General features: G+C 41.5%; 1 protein-coding gene across 3 annotated transcripts; it reads right to left on the bottom strand.

The window, feature by feature from the left end:
* Positions 1-6,118: 6,118 nt before the first annotated feature.
* Positions 6,119-19,696, bottom strand: Ublcp1 (ubiquitin like domain containing CTD phosphatase 1). Of its 3 annotated transcripts, XM_042699607.1 has the most exons (11): positions 19,610-19,696; positions 16,951-17,130; positions 16,107-16,198; positions 15,625-15,710; positions 15,429-15,544; positions 13,624-13,722; positions 11,699-11,736; positions 11,121-11,219; positions 9,245-9,361; positions 7,450-7,577; positions 6,119-6,433 (listed from the first exon to the last, which is right to left on the bottom strand). In XM_042699607.1, the coding sequence occupies exons 2-11, from the start codon at positions 17,102-17,104 to the stop codon at positions 6,406-6,408; spliced, it is 957 nt and encodes a 318-aa protein (XP_042555541.1). In that variant the 5' UTR covers positions 17,105-17,130; positions 19,610-19,696; the 3' UTR covers positions 6,119-6,405. The 3 variants fall into 3 exon arrangements, with proteins under 3 accessions (XP_042555541.1, XP_042555540.1, XP_042555542.1); XM_042699606.1 differs by lacking the exon at positions 19,610-19,696 and having other exon boundaries at positions 16,951-17,143; XM_042699608.1 differs by lacking the exon at positions 19,610-19,696 and having other exon boundaries at positions 15,429-15,547; positions 15,628-15,710; positions 16,951-17,143.
* Between the last annotated feature and the right edge of the window lie 5,027 nt (positions 19,697-24,723).

Below are 24,723 nucleotides of genomic sequence, written 5' to 3'. Positions count from 1 at the left end.
AAAAACATTCAGCAAAGAAGTGCAGAAATGGAATGTTGAGGGCTGGGAAGGTAGCTCAGTGGTAGAGTGCATGCCTTGCAAGCATGAGGCCCTGGGTTCGATTCCTCAGCACCACATAAACAGAAAAAGCCGGAAGTGGCGCTGTGGCTCCAGTGGTAGAGCACTAGCCTTGAGCTGAAGAGCTGAGGGACAGCGCCCAGACCCAGAGTTCAGGCCTCGTGACCGGCAAAAAAAAAAAAGAAATGGAATGCTGAATAACACAACACACAATCTGGGGACACCGATAATGAGAGCCTCAAGCAGTTCGGTTTTTTACTTCCAGGTTTTTCAAGTGACAAATGTGCCATACTGTTCATTGAATCCCATAAAAATATTAAAAAGAACTTTAAAGGCAAGTATAGCTGGGCAACAGAGGCATATGCCTCTAATCCTAGCTACTCAGGAGGCTGCGATTTGAAGCCAGCCTGGGTAAGAAAAGCTGTGACCCTCTGATCTCCAATTCACCAGTAGAAAGCTGGCAGTGGAGCTGTGGCTTGTGATAGAGTACCCGCCTTGAAGGAAGAAACTAAGGGACAGTGTCCAGGCCCTGAGTTCGAGCCCTAGTACACACACACACACACACACACACACACACACACACACACACACACACACACACACACACACACAAAGATAGAGCTTCTGTGGGGAGATAAGCTTGTGGTAGAGCATTTACCCAAGAGCCATGAGTCCCAGAGTTGAATCCCTGATACTAGCAAATTAAAAGTGTGATAGGGATCAATTAGAGCTACACACTCTGAAATAACCTCTAATAACATCTGACATTGAATGGGGCTGAGGTTCAAGTCCTGGAGAACTAGCAAGCAAGAAGCTCTGAGTTGAAGTCCCACTTGAAAATATAATTAGCACCTGACATTCACATAAGCCTATGCCTCGTGTGACCTTCGCAACAGCTTATGGGAAGGGGAGGAGGAGGTTTTTGGTGGTGGTGGTTTGCTTTTCAGTACTCTTTTAAGGAGGAGGAAGTTGGAGGCTTAAAGTTGAAGCCACTTGTGGGTAAGGACCTACCACCAGAAAGAGGTACTGTATCTAAGTGTTTTTGATGAGGCCTCTGGAGCACTCAGAGCATTATTTGGGAAAGCACAGCAGTTCTCCTCACAGATTGTAGAAGTCCTAGCAATTAAACGTGCAGAAAACAGAAGTACAGGAGGCTTGGATTCAATGAGAAATTATTTACCTGGCTTTAATAATCTATCTATTCCCAACAAGTTACGTTTGTTTGATCTTTAGCATGCCTAAACATTTGTGTTTCTGATGTCTGTAAGCAATTTCTAAAAACCCACAAGCCAGGAGCCTGTGGCTCACACTTGTAATCCTAGCTATGCAGGAGGCTGCGATCTGAGGATCGTGGTTTGAAGCCAGCTCAGGCAGAAAAGTCCCTTTGAGACTCTTATCTCCAATTAAACATTCAAGACACTGGCAATGGAGTGGTAGAGCACTGCTTTGAGAACAGAAACTCAGGGATAGTGCCCAGGCCCTCGGTTAAAGCCTGATGAAACAAAAGACAGAACAAAAAAAAAAAACCCAGCCAGGCTCTGGTGGCTCATACCTGTAATCCTAGCTACTCAGGAAGCTGAAATCTCGGTTCAAAGCCAGCCTGGGCAGGAAAGTCCATGAGACTCATCTCCAATGAACCACCTGAAAACCAGAAGTGGCACTGTGGCTCAAGTGGTAGAGCACTCACCTTGAGCTGAAGAGGGCAGGGACAGAGCCCAGGCCCAGAGTTCAAGACCCACAACCAACAAAAAACGAAAAACAAAAACAAAAAACCCACAGACGCAAGCCTGTGACAGACCACATGCCTGTGACCCCAGCACTCAGAAGCAGAGGCCAGATGATTGCAAGTTCCAAGTTAGTCAGGGCTACCTGGTGACAGCTGGGTTGTTTTTTGTTTTTTTTTCCTAAAGGCAATTAGTACAGTTTTGTGTGTGAACTCAGGGCCTCTCTCTCTCTCTCTCTCTCCTCTCTCTCTCCCTCTCCCCCTCTCCCTCTCCCCCTCTCCCTCTCCCCCTCTCCTGCTGATACTGGGGCTTGAACCCAGGGCCTACATACTGTTCCTTAGCTTTTTTTTTTTTGGCTAGTGCTCTACCACTTGAGCCACCGCTCCACTGTTACTGGTGTACTAGTTAATTGAAGATAAGAGTCCCATGAGGAAGTGGCCTGTGGCTCAAGTGGTAGAGTGCTAACCTTGAGCAAAAAAGGTGAGGGACAGTCCCACGACCAGCAATAACAACAACAAAGAATCCCACAGATTCTCTTGCCTGCCTTGGCTTTGAACTTACAGGCATGAACCACCAGTGTCCAGCTTGCTCAGAGGTTCTTGCTCACAGCTGGCACCTTACTACTTGAGCCACATCTCCAGTCCAGTTTTCATCAGAAAATACCTTTACACTGAGTATTGAATGTGTCTGCATCTCTGAAGAGTTGACATAACAAAAAACCCCAGTGTGGAGGGGTTATCAGATTTACTTCTACATAAAGTTCAGACATTGTTAAGATAGTTGACACTTTCTTAGCCCAAAGATGTACTAATATAATACTAATTTGTCAGAATCTTTGATCAATCTGTGAATGCCAAGTTCTCTTTATGTTCTAACTACACAGCACTCCCAGGGAGACCCCCGCCCCCCCCCCCAGCGATCCCACAGCAATTCCAAAACTTAGATCCTTCCATAAATAGCTCAACGTTACATCTATATAGACATCTCTTGAGCTGCGATCGCAGCTGAGATGAATGAGGTTTTTGGTGTATAAATACGTCAGTGGAAATTCAAAACAATTTGTGCCTTGCTGGTTTGGCTTCGTCAGCTTCCTATTACTGGGAGAAAAAGGCCTGAGATAAACAACTTATGAGAAAGGAAGGTTTATTTGTTTATTTTTTGGCTTGTACTTTCAGTGGCTGCAGTGTGGAGGATCGCCTAGATCCCTCGCTCTGAGGTCTGTGGCAAGACAGGACATCGTGAAAGGGGGTCAGGGGAAGGGAGGCCATCATTCTTGGGGGAGGTGGGGAGGATGGCACACAGCAGAAAAAAGCTGTTACATTATGGCAGCCAGGGGGCAGAGAGACCTCAATTGTATAACAAAGGCCTCTGTCCTCCAGCCCATAAAGCTATGCAGAAAGCCATAAATGAATGAAGATCAGAGCCCTCCCAAAAGCTCCCCCCCCCCCCCATCCCTCTAGGCCTCCAGAACCAAGCCTTCAACACAGATGCTTTGGGGACACTTGTGGGCCCGTGACCAGTATTGTATCACAATGCTTAACAAGCATTTGTCATTTGAAATGCAAGCCAGGGCCTAAGTTTGTGTGAATCCTCTTTATCCCTGCCAAAGCTGCAGACCCCTCCCTTTAGTCAACCATCTCTCTTTCCCCGAATGAGGCTTACTATCATGTTTATTCTCTCCCTATTCCACTGAACAACTGCGAGAAGTCTGCTAACCCATGAATGTTAACACAAGTATGCAGGGCTACCAGATCTCAGAACCACCTCTGAATCAGAGGCAATGATGAGCTGCGGTCTTCAATTCGATGCTAATTGTGTTCAGGTTCAGGGTAACAGCTGGCTTCCACGGAGTATTCATCCCAATTAATGGGCTATTGCCACGTTCTGTTGGTTATGCCATGGACCATCCCGTCCATTTATCAACTGATATCCTACCTTTGGTAGATTAACCTGCAGAAGACACACTAAAACTCCCAGACCTTGGGGTAGCATGAATCACACCTGTCCAGTGTTGCCAGTAAGCAGACACTGGGAATGCTTTCCCAGAGCAGCTACATCCAGCACATTGGCCACTCAACTTCGGTTTCAGCTCCATCTAGTGTTTGGAAATGATTTTTGGAACTTCCTTTGTTTCCTAGGGGTTTGGCTGAACTTTGTATTTTAGTTAATACTGATTGGAAAACATCGGCTTTCTTGATCTATGAGTTTATTTTTTTCAGTGTTTTAGTTTATGCTGTAAGAGGTTACACTCCTTCTGCACTTACTCTGGAATAACAAGGTATCTTCTTATTTATTGGGTCAGGACCTGGGCACTATCCCTGTGCTCTTTTGCTCAAGGCTAGCGCTCTACCACTTAAGCTGCACAGTGCCACTTCCAGTTTTCTGGTGGTTAATTGGAGTCTCACTTACTTTCCTGATCTGTCTGGCTTCAAATGGTGATTTTAGATTTCAGTTTCCTGTGGAGGTAGGATTACAGGCATGAGCCACCAGTGTGCAGCTACAAAGTATCTTTTTTTATGTTGGGACATTAACTGGGAAAATGTACCAATGAAATTAATATTCTATTTTTGCCTATTTAAATATAGCTTCATGATTAAGAAACACATCTTAATTCAACCATTTTAATTACATAAGTCTCTTTTTCTACACAATGCACATCTACCTTTATAACCTGTTGCCCATGAATTTGTAACTATTTCTGAAGAGGTGTGCTTAAGTCATTTAACCTAATTGGCCATGAAACCTGATTTTTTTTGGGGGGGTCAGTTATGGGGCTTGAACTCTGGGCCTGGGCGCTGTCCCTCAAGCTCTTCAGCTCAAGGTTAGTGCTCTACCACTTTAGCCACAGCACCACTTCCAGCTTTCTGATGGTTGATTGGAGGTAAGTCTCATGGGCTTTCCTGCCCAGGCTGGCTTTGAACTGTGATCCTCAGATCCTGAGTAGCTTGGATTACAGGTATGAACCACTGGCATCCTGTGCTCTACACACACATTTTTTTTTTTTGAGAGTCTCACTATGTAGTCCAGGCTGGCTTCCAACTCCTGATCCTCTTGCCTCTGCCTCCCAGATGCTGGGATTAAAGGTGTAGCACCTACTCACATGTATCTTTTCAGGTGGTTAGGGGTGATACTGTGGTTTGAACTCAGGGCCTCATATTTGCTAGGCAAGTAAATGATCTACCACTTGAGCCATGCCCCCAGCCCATTTGCTCATTATTTTTTGACAGGGTTTGTTTTTTAGCCTGAGCCTGCCTGGACTGCAAGCCTATTTTTGCTTTCTTCCATGGCTAGGATGACAGATGTGAACCATGGTGCTCAGCTGTTGGCTGAGATGGGAGTCTTGAAAACTTGTCCAGGCTGACCTTGAACTGAGATCCTCCTGACCATCTCCTGACTAGCTAGGATTTACAGGTGGGAACCACTGGTGCCTGGCTTCACAATTCATTTTTTAAAAGGTCCAAGAGTGAACCTCATGTTTGTTGTGTGACAACAAAGAGGTACAAATATACTCAAGGTAATAGAGGACACATAACCAATGTTTTATGAAAAGATATTTATTATTTACACCACTGAAATAGTCCCATAAGAACAATATACACCATATTTATTTAAAAGGATCAATTCCTTTCAAATACGGAAACTGTAGAAAGCAATACTGTCAACACAAAACAGTGGTCACATTATATATCTGCAGGCTTAAGCATTGCAAATAACATATATTTAATCTTGTGGCTAGATAGGTTCACTGAAAGTGTTAGCACTTATACAAGATAGAGCAGGAATAGGACAAAACTGTGTGTTCATGCTTTTTAGAACTGAATTGGTGATACGTGCCACCTCCATTATCACAATGGTCTCAAGCAGAGTGCGTCTACTTAGCCACCAAAGAGAAATGCATGCTTGTGCCTTACACTGTGTTCTTCAGCCTCATTTTCTATTCCTCTACCACAGAGTCGTATCATGACTGATGCTCTCCAGTTCTACTTCAAGAACACTGACAAGAATAAAGACCAGACTGAGACAGCTCAGAATTCAGAGGTGAACTAACAGACTCCAGAACAGAGGTGCTACCTATGACAAAGAAATACAAAATTCTGGTACTTTAAAGGTTAACAAACTAGTTATTTAACTTTTTTTGTTTCCTTCTGGTTCTTAGGTGGAAAGCGCTAGTTCCCAGATAGGTTCTGTTAGATCTCAGCAGCTGATAACAGTGAGACAAAAAACACAAGACATGACTTGTTTCCAAAGTTACAGAATGATGCTGTTGAGCACTCAATTCTCTCCCATTTTCTTTTTCAACTTTTTCTTTCCTTTTTTTTTTGGGGGGGGGGGGGGAAGGAGGGGAGGGAGATGAGGGGCTGGGTGGAAAAACACCTCAACAAATGCTGGAGAAAATACCATTTTTCAAGAGTAACAGTATAGTCATATAAGGGGAAAAAGAATTTCCTAGCATATTGCTATGATCTTCAAAAAATATAAAATTAAATTTACAAAAAACTGGAAGACCGAAGATAAGCAGTCTGGCATTGCTTCAGTGTCCAGCACTATCATAATAATTTCTAGCAGAAAAGCAAAAGTTCATGGATCTCAAGTATCTTCACTAACTGCCCGGAAAACTTGTTAACTACTGTCCTTGCTTCTTTGACAGATACCTGTAAGAAATCAAACACACACATCAAAGCTCTATCATGCTGAAGACACGGAAAATCTCAGTCTGCTCTTAAAGGCTATCTCTACGACAGAGAAGTAGAAATTAGTCACGGATTGCTGACTGCCTCTGTGCCCTCATGATGGCTCTGGGTGGAGCTCCTGCCAGAAATGACCCATCACAGGCCAGAGTGAAGCACTGTGTCCAAGTTCACACTGTCAGCAAGTGCCAGATTCACTAGAAGCTCCAGAAATGCATTCTTAACTACAAGGCCATTCTGTCTTCTTTTCAATGTGCAGTTACTGTACACTGGTAACTTGTTAGGAACTCACACCCCCATTAAAGATTCTGTTTTCCTTGCATAAACCTAATAACTGAATAGATGCTGAGAGACTCTGATAGCAGAAGGAAAGATGCAGTTATGTTAATAAAAAACCAGCTTCTTCCTCATGGTGTATACCACCTCCCCGTGTCTCAGTGGTGAACTCCAATTAGCAGTGTGAGTGGGAGCAGCAGAGTTCTCAAGATTCAGAAAACACAGATGAGTTTAGACTGAGGCTCTATGGCAGTGTGCTGAATCCAAACTGTCAATCATCTGTAATGTGAACACTGGAATAGAAATGCCTGCTTTGTTTTAATAAGGTTAAAAAACTAATAAAAAGCTATGTGTTATCAGCACAGTGCGTTGACAACTGTACTCCCAGCTATTCAAGAGAAGTAGGAGGATCTCGATCGGTGGCCCCAAGCAAATATACAAGATCCTACCTGAAAGTAACTAAAGCAAAAAAAGCTGGAGGTGCGGCTCCAATGGTAGAATGCCTTCCTGGCAACAGAAGCTTTGAGTCTGATCCCAATATGACCAAGAAATGGGAAGGGGGAAAAGCTTGGGAAATGTCACTAGAAAATATTATAGAATTCATTCATTTAAAATAAATACTAAGGATTTATGTGTATACTGGAGTTGCAAGTTTTTTGTATTCATGGGTATAACCACTTTAAGAATAAGCAATTGGCACTTACCTTTCCCAGTATTTGTGATTTAGCTCCAAAAAGTCATCTAATTTTGCTATTTCTTTGAGGTACTGAGTTAATTTTAAAAGTTCTTTGTCCTTATCCCGGTTTAGGTGTGCTTTCATAAAAGGTCTTATCTATTAGGAAGAAAACAAGTTTTATATTGTGGTAAGGAGAGCTACTAAAAGTTATACTGTCCTGTTGATTGGAGTTACTGAGACTACAATATCATTGAGGGCATCAATGATAAAAATAATTGTGAAAGCAGCTGAGTTCAAGAAGCAGTCAGAGAATATGGATGACCAATAACTCTTTTTTTTTTAGGGCAGGGGCGGGGTCGGTCCTGGGGCCTGAACTCTGGGCCTGGGCGCTGTCCCTCAGCTCTTCAGCTCAAGGTGAGCACTCTACCACTTGAGCCACAGCACCAGTTCCGGCTTTTTCTGCTTATGTGGTGCTGAGGAATCAAACCCAGGGCCTCATGCATGCAAAGCAAGCACTCTACCACTGAGCCATATACCTAGCCCGATCAAGAACTCTTGACTTCCTACAGTCTGAAGCTGACACTGGTGCATAAGAGGGTGTGGAATAGTGCTTACTCTTGCTTCGTACTGCTGAGTCTCATACCATTTCATTCAAAATAAAGTTAACCTAAAACCGTTTTTAGGAATTTAACTATCTCCATCAGCTAAATTTTCTTGTATCATTCTTTTCTTAGGTAGATAATAAAAATGAAGTTTGCACAACTACTAAAAATCCCTTCATTATGTTTGTGGGTGCAAAACAAAAATCATTTTCTTAGGGTAATGGATCCATTTCTCCCCCAAGGCTACAGCTCTTGTATTTGTGGCACTTCAGGATATAGGTTAGCATCATGTCCCTTACACTATTCTCATTGAAGACCCAAGTAGGAGTCCCATAAGGAAGCCTTCAGAAGTGTTCTTTCCGCAAGACTCTCTTCCTTGTCTTATAGCACCAAGTTCAGGACTAGATAAAACTTAGTGCTGGGATTTCCAGCATGGAATAGCTGTCTCTGTATTATGTACTAAAGTGAGTGGAAATCCCAGCACTAAGTTTTATGTAGTCCTGAACTTGGTGCTATAAGACAAGGAAGAGAGCTAACCTAGAGTAAAACTCAGGCATGAGTCAGGTTACCGAGGAGAAATCCATGTGAAATACTAAATGTTCGCTTTCATATGAACTTTTCTAAATTCTTAGGTTGTCTTGCCTGTGACCATAAAAACACAGTGCAATCAGGTGTCACTTGACAACAGGGAGACATTCTGAAGCCTACCCACGAGAGGCGACACTACTGTTTTATTACACGCTGGAATGGAGATGTAGTTAGTGGATAAAGACAGCCTCATCATATTATGGGCCTGGGTACTGAGGGCAGTGGTAACACATAGTATTAGTATACTGAAACTCTTGTAAACAATGCAAGTGCTAGGCACTGGGAATGGTTATCGTCTGGGATGACCCTCATACACATGCTCCATCACTAACTAAAACCACATTAGGTGGTGGTGACTGAACTTCCAAAAACTTAAAAATTCTGGGCTGGGAATGTAACTTAGTGGTAGAGTGCTTGCTTAGCATGCATGAAGCCCTGAGTTCGATTCCTCAGTACCATATAAACAGAAAAAGCTGGAAATGATGCTGTGGCTCAAGTGATAGAGTGCTAGCCTTGAGCAACAGAAGCTCAGGGACAGCGCCCAGGCCCTGGGTTCAAGCTCCAGGACTGGCAAAAAAGAAAAAAATTCTACTGGAGTTCTGGTTATATAAGCATATAGCATATATGTCTTACCTTTAGTCCATTCTGGGGATTCATTAGAAAATTTCTTCCTATGTCATCAAACATAATGGTGTTTTTTTTGCTGTAATATTCAGAAAACTTTCCCCATATAACTCCGAGAGGTTTTACCTTGGAATAAAAGTTTAGACTGAGTTCAGATTTTATCAGTAGTTACCCTTCCTTAAACACAGAGCGCTGTACAATGCTGTGAAGACAACGCAGCTCCTTCCTCCTGTGACATGGCCATGGCCGCCTAAAATTTCTCTCTTTGTATTTTGGTGCCAGTCCTGCAGCTTGAACTCAGGGCCTGGGTGTTGTCCCTCAGATTTTTTGCTCAAAACTAGCACTCTACCACTTGAGGAACAGCTCTAGGTTTTTCATGGTTAACTGGAGATAAGAGTCTCATAGGCTTTCCTGCTGGGACTGACTTCAAATCACAATCCTCACAGCTTAGCCTCCTGAGTAAAGAGTAAAAAGGCGTGAGCTAGCAGCACCCATATGGCAACAAGAAACTACATGAGACTAAATGGTAATAAATATTGACAAAGGCTGTGTTTATTATTCTTCATAATAAGAAGAAAATAGCCTTTTCCTTTCTAGTGTCCTAATACTACTAAGGAATGTCAGACACAATAAGCCAGATTCTTTTTTTGTATGTGTGCTGGTCCTGGGGCTTATAAACTCAGGGCCTGGGCACTGTCCTGGTCCTGGGGCTTATAAACTCAGGGCCTGGGCACTATCCCTCTGAGCTTTTGTACTCAAGGCTGGTGCTCTACCACTTGAGCCACAACTCCACTTTGGCTTCTTGGCGGTTAATTGGAGTTAAGTCTCACAAGCTTTCGTGCTCAGGTTGGCTTCAAAAGACATCAAATTTCAGATCTTGGCCTCCTGAGTAGCTAGGATTACAGGCACAAGCTACCAGTGCCTGGCTTAGAAACTAAGATATTTTATAATGTTAAGATTCGGGCCATGTACTATTAAAGTTTAGTAAGTAATACATTATATTTTCCTCTTGATGTATGTAGTATTTCTTTTACTGGATGAGTGCCAGTCACTTAAGTCATTTTACTGATGAATGTGATTTTAGTACTGTCTCATCTAAGCTGTTCTTATATCCACATTCTTCCCAATTCTTTCTGAACATATGGTCTCTTCTTCACTCATGTCAAATTACCAACAGTCCATCCAGGGCCTTGTAGATAGCTGGTGCCTGACATATTAGAGAGTTACTTGATGAGTGAAAAGCCCTTGCTAGGCATGGTACTTCAGGCCCTCCATCCTACTTACTTAAGCAGTAGAGGCAGGAGTGAATTTGAGGCCAAGATTGGGTAAAGTTAACAAGACTGCATTTCAGAAACAAAAGACAAAGGAAGGACTAGGAGCATGGTTCAAGTGGTAGAGCTTGCCTACCATGCATGAGGACCTAGATTTGATCCCCAGTACCGAAAACAAAACAAACCTTTAATTGTTTAGTTCAGTGCTTTTCTCTAGTGGCTCTTATTGGTATGTGTGTTATACAGACATCACTCTATTAGTGATATACACTCATTACAGTGACATATGCATTTTCAGTACCAGTTTCACCTAGGGGACGGTGTCTTCCTCAACATTCAGCTTTTTTCTCATCTACTTGTGTGACTCCGCTTTCCTGCCTGCCATCATCATAGGACAATTACCCAAGGCCACAACTTCCTGCTGTGAAGTGCTTAATTATTATCATTAAAGTTCAAATCCTCAACCTAAAATACGTATTTTGTGTGTCAGAGTTCAGCCGCCACTTTACTATCCACTCCGATGAGTTTGTAAACTTTCTGTAGTTTTCTCTCTCAGCATAACTTTGGACAGTACACTTGAAAATAAACCCATCCTTAAAAGCAGGAGTTCTTACATCTATCAGGCCTCTCCTCGGAGTGTGCACTGTTATCATGGCCGCACTGTCCAACATGAAGGTAATCTTGTAATTTGCATTCGTACTCACTCCCAGTTCCTATAAACACAAATGTTCATGGTGTTAAACTAGAATAATGTGAGGTGGGATATTCCGGGCTTTCTGGGTATTCCAGCACCAAGTTCCCCAAGACGTTAACTTTCTATACTGGTGGCCTCCACTGTTTCTAAACAACCAGCCAGGATTTTAGTTTCACTCAGCTAAATCTGTGTGAAGAAGAGAAGTAAGTTACTTCCCAACTGCCCATCTTAGAAAAGCATCGCCTCTTGAGGACTGCACACCACTGGGAAAGTATTGTGCAACAGCGGGAAGAAGTAGGAAGAGCTGACTTCCCCATGGAAATGGCTGAGACACTCAGTAAACCCACCTTTAACTTCATGTACTTTACATACTTCTACTCCCAATACTGGCATTTATTTATCTATTCAAGTCCTCCAGGAAGAATAGTATTAATTCAAAATTTTAACATGACAAATGCAGTTTCAAAACATTTTAAACAGCTTGTTTCTAACACTTACTTTCATTTTAGCTTCAATCCACTTCATATTTGTTGCAGCTAAAACATGAGGAATAATACAATACATATGAAAAGTGTAAATTCCTTTTGAGTAAGCTTCCCAACAAGACTAAAGTTTCAATGAATCACAACCAGAACCCTACTAAATTTATTCAATTTCCTTTCAAATACTCGTTAAAAATCTTACTTTAGTGTGTCTTCTGAAAAGAAATAATGTTTATCTCTAAGACACAGATAACCAATGTTCAAAAGAACTGGGTATTAGGAAATTTATATATCAAGATACAAACTCCCTGTTAAAGCCAGCTCAGCCACTGATCTCTATAAATTCCAAACTTGAACGTCTGGGCGGCCTGGATCTCAGTTTCTACTGCATTCCTAAATGCAGGCTGTGCACAGGTGTATATAAGCATAGCATGTTATGGGTCAGCAGTTCCTACTGAAGCTCTGCTCTGTCAGCCTCAGCAAACTCCACCTCATGAAGTCTAGCAACTTGTAACAAAGAAACAAACAAATTCATAAAGTATACCTGCGGTATACCTTTGTTCACTGTCAGACATTAACCACTTTTGGGACTGTTGACATTAAAATTCAACCCACATTTTATTTTCTTGGTTCCAGATTACTGGACTAAATTTAAACAGATGTTAATAAGTATAAAAACTGAGTCTGAAGACGTAGCTCAGTAGTATTTGTGACTATGCACAAGGCCCTGGGTTTAACCCTCAGCACAACAAAAATGCCATTTTTTAAAAAGGAAAAAGACTGTGTGCGCATGTGCACAAATATGCACTCACCAGTGTGTGTATTTAAAGGGAAATAGGTAAGTTCTCAAAAAGCAACAACAACAACAACAAAACCTCAAAGAGCAAAAGCATCGTCTTATACTGAACTAAATTTTAGACTATTATATCTATAAGTAGAGCAAAAGAATCAGCTTACAGTGAACTGAATTTTAGACTGTTTTATCTATAGTAAGTAGCAATCCTGAAAAGGAAATTGGTTTAAAATTTATTACCTGTTTTGTGACTAATTCCCAGATGAGAAACAGACTAGAGCTGATGGACTTGGTCATTAAGTAACTATTATGTTTGACATGGTGCTCATTGCTATACCAACGTTTCCTTCTTACAATCAGCCTTTAATATGTTTAGTTATCACCAGACACTCAGACATTAACTTTCTTCTCATATGTTATATCAGAACTGAGGCTGAAAAAAAATTTGCTCAACAGGAAGCACTCTTCACCCTATATTACTAAACTAGGAAATTCTTGTATTTTAATCATGCTTTTAATCTTAAAAGTTATGAACTCGGTTACTGAACAATGTAAATTATAAAGAAAAGTACAAAGGAGACTTACAGATTGCAACCAACTGGCTTCTCATGTAAGTCCTATTACAATTAAAAGCAATACCTTTGACTGATGGTATTTTACTTAATCCACAATGATGATAAATCTTGTTTCCTTATGACATTGCCAAGAAGTAACTCTCCTTATGACATTGCCAAAAGGTAACTATAAGTGTTTGCAGGGAGGTGGGATTTAGATCAATGTACTGCTTCATTTTCTAAGCAAGTTGTGGAAAAATAATGTCACTGAACTAAAGACTGCTCTACTGATGCAGTAACACCCCAGGCATCAAGGATTCCACAGTAGTCAAAGTAGGGATGTTAAGAAAAGAAAGCCATTTTTATTCAGGTTTCATTATCTATTCTTCTCCTATATTTAACCATCACAGTGTTATTTGGCAAACCTATATATAAGATTACGTGTGATATAAAGAAATTAGACTTGTCCCATTAGAAAACTTGTTAAAAAAATGAAAAATTTCGAATTTAAACACAGGTTTTTTAAAGTCATGTATAAGAATACAAGAAACAGTCTTATTCCCATGGAAATCTAACATAAAGAAAAAAGCTTACACCAAATAACAATGTCATAATCTTCATATGCAGATGTTAGAAATTCATGAAGATAAGGCCTCATTAATTCTACCCCAGTCTCTGCACAAGACCTATGATCTAAAAGAAAATTGAACATAAATGATTACGAGTTTATCATGGATAATACAGCAATAAAATTATTATGAAGTGTAACATTAATACTCACTTGCAAACTCCTCCAAACTGAATTACATAGGCCAACAAAGAAATGTTTCACAAAATACAATATCCTTGAAGTCTAATTTTAATCAATGAATTTTGCTCAGGGGGCAAAGCGCGTAAGTGAGAATCCAAGCTTACACAGAAAATGCTGCTGGGCACTGGTGGCTCACACCTGTAATCCTGGCTACTCGGGAAGCCAAGATCTAAGAACTAAGGTTCGAAGCCAGCCCAGGCAGAAGAGTCCCTGTGAGACTTTTACCTCCAATTAAGAGCTCAAAAACGGGAAATGGAGCTATGGCTCAAAGTGGTAGAGTACTAGCCTTGAGCAAAAGAGCTCATGGACAGTGCCAAGCTCTGAGTTCAAGCCTCACAACAGGGAGGAAAAAAAAAAGAAAATGCTAAAGGTTTTCTCCTCTTGTTTTAGATATTTACATTTTTATGAAGCGAAAAACAAACTGGACTCCAAACACAAATTTAGATATAATTACATTGTACCAAAATGACTAGCTAATAACTCATTAAACCTTAAAATAAGTATACATTAAATTATGACATGCATGGAAAGTCTAGGATTAGAAATAAATTCTAATATCAATACTAAAGATTGAAATGAGCAGCTTCCTTTTTTAAGTGACATACTAAATATTATATTCGAGACTTCAACCAACCTAAATAAACAGGAAAAAAGGGATAAAAATATCACAATATTATTTTAAAATATTCCTCATAAAAAGGTAAGCATTTTTTAGTGCTTTAAAAAAAAATCAGAATTAAGCCAAGTGCTGATGGCTCATGCTTGCATTCCTAGCTACTCTCTCAAGAGGCTGAGACATGAGGATCACAGTTTGAGCCAGCCTGGGAAGGAAAGTTTGTGAGACTCTTATCTCTAATTAACTACCAGAAAGCCAGAAGTGGGGGCTGTGGCTCAAAAGGTAGAGCACAAGCCTTGAGCAAAAAAGCTCAGGGACAGTATCGAGGTCAGCCACAGGACTAGAACAGCAACAATGACAATCAGGATTAGTATCATTAAATTATGATGTATCCACAAAGCAGAACAAGCGAAAATGTGTGTGTTTGTGTGTGTGTAGGTATAAACAGAGAAAAAATGAGAGAGGAATATATCCAAACAATATTTAATGTCTGAGATGAGGTTTAATCTATCATTAAGTCAAAGAAAAAAGGATATATAAACTCATACTAAAATATTAAGAGTGAGCTGGGTGCCGGTGGCTCACACCTGTAATCCTAGCTACTCAGGAGGCTGAGATCTGAGTATCGAGGTTCAAAGCCAGCCCAGGCAGGAAAAGCTGTGAGTGGTTCAAGTGGTAGGCCACTAGCCTTGAGCTGAAGAGCTCAGGGACAGTGCTCAGGCCCAGAGTTCAAGCCCCATGACTGACAAAAATAAATAAATAAAAATACAATAAAATATTAAGAGTGTTCATCTCTGGATCTTAAAATAACAGATGACTTTTTTTGTTTATGTGTATTTCCTACATTAAATGATTTACTTTGTAATAATAAAAGCAGCTTTCAAATATTTCCTGTTAATTAGTGGAGGGGGGGGAAGGAAAACAAAACCATTTGCTGTAGGTGACAGAAGATGAAAAACACGACTGACTTACCAAATAATGTATAATCAACATCTAGTACTAAAAGCTTCTTTCCTTCTCTGGGAGGATTCAGTATTTCCACTTTGTACTCTTTTACTCTGCGAGAAATTTTCAGTAGGTTTTCTTCTCTAAAAAAACAAACACAAATTCAGATGAAACATCCATTTTGCCTCACATGAAAATTTCTTCTCAAGTGCAAGACACTTACCGGTTTTCTACTTCAACTACTTCGTCTTCGATATCAAAGTCATTGACAACATCATCATTGTCAGGGGGTGGACCTAAAACATCTTCCTGATGAGATGCAAAGAGGTTTTGTTTTACCACACAACCTTTCACATAGCAAACACATGCACAGCATTAATAACAAATGAGGTGCAACTGGAGTTTAGGAGTCTTTCTAACACACACCCTGGGGGGATTTCCATTGTTAATAACTCTATCTATATGTTCCCTGGTAGATCTGCCATGTCAACTTTGACCACTCGGGCTTCTTCTATACTTACAGCTAACTACATACTCCAAAGTTCCCCAATACTTTCTTCTGGTGAAAACATGTCCACAGTAAAGTTCTCATTTCTAATTACTACCAGGCCGACAATTTTTACCACAATTAAAAGCTATGATGAAACAGGATAGCATAAATTGTATTTTCATAGGCACAAATGGTAACAAAAATTAAACATTTACCAAGCTCTCCTCACGAGTTCCCATCATCATGATTTTAGTATTTGGTTTCAGTTTGAGAGCTCCAAGCTTAACATCATTTTCTGCAGGCTTGCCTACAATACAAGCAAATGACTGTTTTCTCACTAAAGTCCAGGAGCTAATTTCACTATTCCATTATATAAACCCCTAGCATTAAGAGATTCAGTACAGATGCCACAGTAGGATAGGCTTACATTAAATTGTTACTGTCGAATCAGTCATCAGGGATAATACAAATGCATAACTAATATAAAGGCTGTTCTCCCCCTTTCTACCTTAGAATGCTTTTATTCAACTAACTAGACAAATTAAATTCAACAAGACCATATTTTTTTCTTCCAGAGGCTTCCCAGAGAAGTGAATGCCTAAAACACAATGACAGATTTACAATTATATTGACAGATGGAAACCATAAAAGCCCCTTATATATTAAATACGAACCCTGCCGATATATTTTACATGTCATCTTTACTTCTGAAACAGAAGAGATAATTTGGGTGGAGGAGGAGGCCCTTGCTGTGGTGAAAACATAGTTAAAATATCAACATCAGAAAATAAATGATCATTTCACCTGGGACTTCTCTGTCAATGTTTTAATACCCGAGCACCAACTGTCAGAGGAAGCAAAACAAAAGTAATCTTAACAGTGGTGGGTGTTTTCAAGTAATCTTTCATATTCTTATGTTTACCCATTCAAACCACTTCAGGTCTATTCCTACCTAAATTTTGAAAGAGAATTACTACAGAAAACTAGAGAAAACAGCAAATACAAAAATTCATAAGCATCAATGCAAAAAAATCCAATGTAAGGAGAGCAGAACGGTACCTTTAACCTTGAGTCCAAGTAACTTTTGGCGTTCTGGCAGCACTCCAGTGAGGGTCTTGAGGAACTGTTTGAGGTCTAGCACAGTATCATCTTCTGAAAGGGTGGTCACGGCATACTCCTGTCCACCCCATTTTACGATGATCGGGAGAGCCATTCTTCAAGCATAGGAGAAGGCAGCCTCTGTACAGAACATACACACATATACATACAAACACACACACACACACACACACAGGGAAAGAAAGCATAAAGAAATGAGCAAGTGAAACTGACACATCAGAGAAAAACTTGTAACTGAGTTTTACAAGCATGTGGAGTATGTGTTATAGTGGACAATTTGGTTGTAGAGAAACAGATGTTTCTCCATACGGAAGTGCTTCTAGAATACTAAAAATTACCAGGACTCCAAAATTCAAGTTACTCCACTCCCAGTTGGGGGCTTAGTTACTTTTTTTTCTTAATATTTTATCAGATTCTCCTTGATGTTCCATTAGAAAAGTACAACAGTGAATTGCCTATACCTCTTCTACTTGGTTGAATTTGTGCTACAGGCAAGTTCCTCCCTGACTGACCATCCATGTTTATTTAACATTTGAGAGGCAGTGATTAGGGGCAGACTCTAGTTTAGACTAATGTCAGGCTCCCTAGCTGTTCCACTTAGTAGCTGGTTGACTCTCATTGCCTGTGTTTCCTCATTTGGAAAACAAGGATATCCCTTATTCTTAGGATTCTTACCAGAATTAAATTAGTATTTGTAGTTACATAATGCTGGATACACAGTAGGCACTACATAACAAGTACTGATTAAATAAATTGTAAACTTCAATCTTATTACGTTCCTGTTCTTGCATAGGCACTGTGCAAAACAAACTACTTTATAAATTGGCCAGTTTAAACAGATAATTTTATTTAACAAGGTTGTTGATGAGAATGTTTTCTCTTTTATAATTAAGAAAACAGGAGTTTGGAGAAGCTATGTAATGTACTCATGGGCACTTAGCCCATGGCAGAACAGGAATTCTGACTAAGCCTTGAATACCCTATCTCCTTACACCACAATTCTGTCTCAAGTTTGAGCTACAGGGTTATGGCATCAAAGTTGACTAAATACAAATTACACAGATTCCATACCAAGCAGACACATTTTACATAGTAGCTATTAGTCTCATAAACACCTCAATGTTGGTTGCTTCCTTCAAACATTAAATCTCAATATGAAAACCCATTCGAAAACAAAGTATTTATCATTAACATGTTCAGTAGTACAGATCACCACAAATTCACATTTACGTATATAAAAATGTTTCACATTTGTATTTATATTTATGTTAACTCATGTGTATATGATCTACTGGTATTTTTTTAAGCAAGTGTGTTCCATTTAGGCAATATATGTCATTTTAGACAGAACTTGCTCTAATAAATGGTCTTTGAGCCAAAGTGAAATACAGTTTTTACTACAGGAGATGGAAACAAAAACAATTTCAAGAGCAAGGAAGGCACTGAGCACTAATATATGTTGTTATGGACAGAGACGAACTTGAGATGAGATCACCAGAGTTCCAGGATGACCTTTCATAAATCATTTCATTTCCAGACTAGTGGTTCTCAATGTGGTTTCTGGACCAACCAAAGCCTTGACCTAATCTGATAATGTCTTAGAAATGAAATCGGAGATGGACAATTTGTGTTTGATCTAGCTTCACCCCACTATCTTTGATACATTCTAAAATATGAGGGCTACTGCTCTGGGTCCTTCAATGTGTTGTCTTAAAAACAAGCATGTGCCAGGCATACAAGTTCCACGTGCTGATGAACAAACCTTTTCAAGTACTTGTAGACCGCGGCATTCTAAGCAATTTAATGAAATCATCTCATTTAATCTTCACAATCCTGGACTAACAACTACTGTCCTCAGCAGACACCCAGAAACCTAGAAAAGTTACAATAATATGCGCAAGACCGCACTACTAAAAAGAAGAAAAAGATTGGGCCCCGGTGGCTCATCCTCTTAATAAGGAGGTTGAGATATGAAGCTCAAAGCCAGCCCGGGCAGGAAAGTCTGTGACACTCTACACTAAAAAGCCCCAAGTAAAAATGTTAAGAGGGCCCGCCTTGAGTGAAAAAGGCTAAGGTACAGTTAAGTTCAAACCCCAGTACTGACACACAGCCCCCCCAAAGTGGCAAAGACGACAAGTGGAAGCAAAGGGGTCCGTTTACTTGACGAGGCTGCGGAAGACTTTAAAACAACACTAGCAAAAGGAGCCATCAGCGTCTGCCCGGTCAGTCGTCGGCCGTCAGGTGGTTGGTGTAGGGTAGAGAGCTGGGTGGACTGACGGACGGGCGTGGACACGCACGGGAGGCAAAGCGGACGGGATGCGGGGTTCCGCTCTAAGGAGGGCGGGGGGCAGCCGGCGGGAGGAACGAGGTCTGGAGATCCAAAACAACGTTAACGCGCGGGGAGCGCTGCAAAGAGGCGAGAAGGCCGCGGCCACCGTCGCCGCCCCGCGGGCCGGGGCCAGGGGCCTGGGCGTCGGGCCCAGGACAATCACGTCCCCCAGCCCGTCGAGGTCCACGCGACGCGGGCAACCAAGTCACGACCCCCGAGCCCCACGTCGCCCCCGCGGGCGGCGCATCCCAGCAGCTCGCGTCGCCTCACCTGGAGCGCGGCGGAACCGGCGGCGGCGGCTGCAGCGAACGCAGAAACCCGCCGCAGCGGAACCAAAGGCGACCGGAAGCAGGGGGCGGGACCGGAACCGGCTGATGAACCGGACGTGGGTGGTGGGAACCGGAAATGCGCTGTGGCTGCGGCGGCTGTTTTGTCGTCACTCCTCGTAGGAAGCCAATTCTAGAAAGCCAAGGCTGGGAATCGCCTCCCGGCGACGTAGAAGCCACACTTTATCGAGGTTCCGACCGCCGTGCCGAGGCCCGAGATGCCTGAGGTGGGGGCGGGGGAGAAGGCGCGCAGGTTGTTGATGGGTTTGCGCATGCGTCCGCCCGTGGGGTGGGCGCGCGGGAAATGTGACGTCGCAGAGTTGGAATGGGAATGGGGGGCCGGGGCTCCTCCCTGTGGGCCGAGGGCTTCGCGGGCCTGGAGGCGGCGGTGTCGCATGGTGTAGCAGGCTGGAAAGGTGACCGTTCAGACCTAATGACTTGAGGCCCTTTTGTGGTTGTGTGTGTGTGTGTGTGTGTGTGTGTGTGTGTGCGCGTGCGCCGGTCACGGGGCTCGAACTCGGGCCCTGGGCGCTGTCCCTGAGCTCTTTTTGCTCAAGGCTAGCGCCCTACCACTTGAGCCACAGCGCCACTGCGGGTTTTCTGGTGGTTCTTTGGAGAGAAGAGTCTCACCGACTTTCCTGCCCGGGCTAGCTTTGAACGTTGATCCTCAGATCTTAGCATCCCCGGTAGCTAGGATTACAGGCATGTGCCACCAGCGCGCAGCTTTCTTTTGAGGCCTTCCCAGAGCCTCCAGGCCTCACAACCAGTAGGCTTTTCCGAATGTAATAATATCCTGTAGTCCTTCCCATAACCTCTCATCCTTTCCCCTAGCCTCTAGGCCTTTCTATAGCAACTAGACCTTTCTATTGGGGCCACACTGAAAGGTATGGGGAATAGAATTCTACCCAGGCCTGAGGGAAACCAATGAGGGAGCTTTGGGGAAGTAAAGGGGCAAGGCCTGCGGTCAGGATAACCGCGTCGCATGGAGTCTTATCCCACTTCAATACATCTTTCTGAAATTCAAGGACAAGTCCATTTGACCCCTGAAAAACTGAATGTCAAACTCTAATAGGAAATCCAGAGCTGGAAACACCCAGCATCACTTGGTATTAAGAACACACACACACACTAAAAATTTAAAAAAAGTCCTTACACGCTATGGTACGCATGATGTATAAAACTTTGGTTTTAAGAAGGTGACTCCCGCCGGGCGCCGGTGGCTCACGCCTGTAATCCTAGCTACTCAGGAGGCTGAGATCTGAGAATTGCGGTTCAAAGCCAGCCCGGGCAGGAAAGACCGTGAGACTCCTATCTCCAATAAACCACTAGAAAACTGGAAGTGGCGCTGTAGCTCAAGTGGTAGAGCGCTCGCCTTGAGCTGAAGAGCTGAGGGACAGCGCCCAGGCCCAGAGTTCAAGCCCCACGACTGACAAAAAAAAAAAAAAAGAAGGTGATTGCCTTCACTTGTCCAGTTCACATGTTTCCTTCATAAAGCCTTCTTCGCCCTCCCACATGGAAGACAAATCTTTTTATTTATTTAACTTGTACCACTTTCTCTCTTTTAATACCCATTCGTCTTGCCCATTTTCTTGTCAGCAATTTTAAGAGCTACAGATAGTTAGAATCTGCCTTACAGGACAGATTTCTTCAGGCTCCTGACAAGTTACTGTCCTCTATTTAATTTGCTTTCCCCCAAAGAACTAAAACATTCATTCCTTTCAAATTTCTGACTTTCCAATTTACTTGCTTACTCTAGGAAGATGACATTATGCTTTGTTTTGGCCATGAAACCTTTCTACATCTATAAGCAATATCTGTATTCATCCTCTATTCTTTTCCTTCTTTTGCAATTTAGGCAGTTCCCTTCTGTCTGAAGCAAGTGGCAAATGTTGATACTTGTGTTTTGGATCCTTCCTTTCAGGAAACTTTTAAGTCCCTTATCCTGTGTGTGTGTGTGTGTGTGTGTGTGTGTGTGTGTGTGTGTGTGTGTGTGTGTGTGTGTGTGTGTGTGTGTGTGTGTGTGTGTGTTATAGTATATATACATAGGTAGCATTTTATTAGCTATGTGAAATATACAAAGTAGTGGGTTTTGTTGTGGAATTTTCATACATATTTGCGATGTACTTATGTGCATGATGTTTATGCATGCACTTAAAATGTACATGTGTCATATTTCCCTCCTCATATTATATCATATTCCCTCCATATCATATTATCCTCCTTTGTCTCCCTTCCTCCTTACACTAGTCCCTTTCCTCTTTCTATACATTAACTACATGTTAACATATATGTTAACTTTCATATCTTTTTTGTTGTTCTGGGACTCGGACTTGAACTTAGTACCTGAGCCTTTCACTCATTGACTAGTGTTCTACCAACTGAGTCATGCCCCAACCCCTCCTCTGATGTCTTTTTAATATAGATTCCACATATCAAAGTCGATTTCATTTTCAATGACTTTCAAAGGTTCTAAAGATTCTCTCCCAGTAGAATCACACTGGGTGCTCTTAATTTCTCTAATAATGAATGGTGAGAAGAGGTACTTGGTACCTACCAAGGAAGTTTAGTGCCCAAGAGGGATTGGTCATCAAGTTACCCACCATCTAACGTATTGAAATTCCAATCTCCCAGAAGGAACACAAGGTATGTGGTGTAAGTCACATTGCTTAGGAACAGTCTAGGCACAATGAGTCACTCTTACTATTTAGAAGTTTCATATTCTTGTAGTAACTTTAGGTGGTTTCCAGATGCCAGGCAAAGACTAACCTTGCAAGCTGCACTTTCTTTTTTTTTTTATTTTTTGAAGCTGGTCATGGGGCTTGAACTAATAGCCTAGATGCTGCCCCTGAGCTTTTATGCTCAAGTCTAGCAGTCTACTACTTGAGCCACAGCTCTGCTTTCAGCTTTTTGGTGGTTAATTGGAGATAAAGAGTCTCATGACTTTCTTGCCCAGGCTGGCTTTGAACCATAATCCTCAGATCTCAACCTCCAAGTAGCTAGGATTACAGATGTGAGCCACTGGAGCCAGGCTTAAGCAGCACTTTGTAAGAACAAGTTTGGCTCTTCTTTGTTAACTTTTTTGCAAAGACAGTTATTAGCTAAAAGTTTTCTCGTTTGCTGGACTGTCCTTGTCCTGCTCCTCCTCCTAGAAAGAGCGTGATTCAGGTGGGAAGGCTTTTTTTTCTGAGTTCATGGGCATAGCCAGTATGCCTGCGTTTCCAGCACCCAGATATTATTGAACAAAACCAAAGCCTGGAAACTCACTGACAGCTCTTTAAAGATAACTAGCCTGTCTGCCTTATCTTTGCCTTCCAGAGTCTCTTATTGTTTTGTATTTATTGTCTGAGCTTTTTTGTTGTGCTTAGAAATATTCTTTTAGTTACATCTCAAAGTATTGCTTTCATGTTTATAAATAGGGGGAAAAAGTAGTCTTTATTTCTGCTTTTAACCCAAAATATATGTATAGAATGTCTGCAAACACTTGTTTATACAAATATATAGTCCAAAATTTTCAAGAAAGAAAAATACTATTTTTATTTTTATGCTGGTCCGGGAGCTTGAACTCAGGGCCTGTGCACTGTCCCTGAGCTTCTTTTTGCTCAAGGCTAGACCTCTACCACTTGAGCCACAGTGCCACTTCAGGCCTTTTCTGTTTATGTGGTGCTAAGGAATCAAATCCAGGGCCTCATGCACGCAAGGCAAGCACTCTACCACTGAGCCACTTTCCCAGCCCCGAAAAGTACTATTTATACTTATTCCTTAATTACAAAAATAGTATTTTCTCATTATAAAAATGTTTCTGTGGGTAGAAAGGTAAGTCATTGGTATAGAGCACTTGCTTAGCATGTACAAGGCCCTGAGTTTAATCTCCAGCATGACAAAAAAGAAAAATATACCCTACTTTTCTTCGACACAAGTTAATCATGTTAATTTTCTTTGTTTGGGAAGTGGAATGAAGCTTTCAAAGTTAACGATGGCAGGGTGGCAGGATATTTTCACCTAGTTCACTGTTATTTTGTAGGGGAAACTTCAGGAAGAGTAGTAATTTTATTGTTCAAGCTTAAAGGCAGAATGATCCTCTTCAACTGATGATCTGGTAGCAGTTTCCCAGGCACAGTTTCCCTTAACAACATTGTAACTGTGCTTTCTGTTTATATCCAAGATCACGTGCTTTGGCGATTTTGTCTTCTTAATCATAAAAATTGCAAATGCCCCTACCCACACTTTCCTGACTAATGAAAGCATATTTTAGCATAATATATTGTTGCCTAATCAACATCCAATTTGGAATCTTAAATAAGAACATCAAATTGTTTTTATGTTACACGGTATTTCACATTATGAGAACAATTTCATTTATTTTTATATCCACAGTGACTCATAAGTGGATAAATTAATGTCCCTCATGCTTCAAGAAGTAATAATGAAATGTCTAGACAGTCACAGCCTAAATGTTTACAACATGACAGCAAATTTGATAACCAGTAAGCTCTCATTTCTTTTTTTTTTTTTTTGGATCCGGTCGTGGGGCCTGAACTCTGGGCCTGGGCGCTGTCCCTCAGCTCTTTAGCTCAAGGCTAGCACTCTACCACTTGAGTCACAGTGCCACTTCTGGCTTTTTAATTTTTTGCTTATGTGGTGCTGAGGAATCGAACCCAGGGCCTCAGGTATGCAAGGCAAGTGCTCTATCACTGAGCCACCTTCCCAGCCCCAGCTCTCATTGTTTTATTTATTATATACCCAATCTTCAGGGGACATTTCTTTAGCAATGCATTTATTTCAAAGAGCACAAAACATGTTTATGGAAGTAATCTTGCGTAAAATTATTCTCCTGACCTTGAAAAAAATCAATTTCCTCTGACCTCAATTCCTGTTTGTGAAAATGAACTTACTGAGTAACAAAGATTAAAAATAAAGTCTATACTTTCCAGCCAATGTGATTTAATTTGGTACTTCTCAAATAATAGCAAGGACAGTGATTTCTCTATGGCTGCTACTTGAACACTTAGGGTTTCAGTCTTGTTGAGAAAGTACAAACAGAAACCAACATCAGCAGCA

The sequence above is a fragment of the Dipodomys spectabilis genome, unplaced genomic scaffold (genome assembly GCF_019054845.1).
Source record: "Dipodomys spectabilis isolate Male_0828 unplaced genomic scaffold, ASM1905484v1 ptg000258l, whole genome shotgun sequence".
Lineage (NCBI taxonomy): Eukaryota > Metazoa > Chordata > Mammalia > Rodentia > Heteromyidae > Dipodomys > Dipodomys spectabilis.
This window is presented reverse-complemented; position numbering and strand designations above follow the sequence as displayed.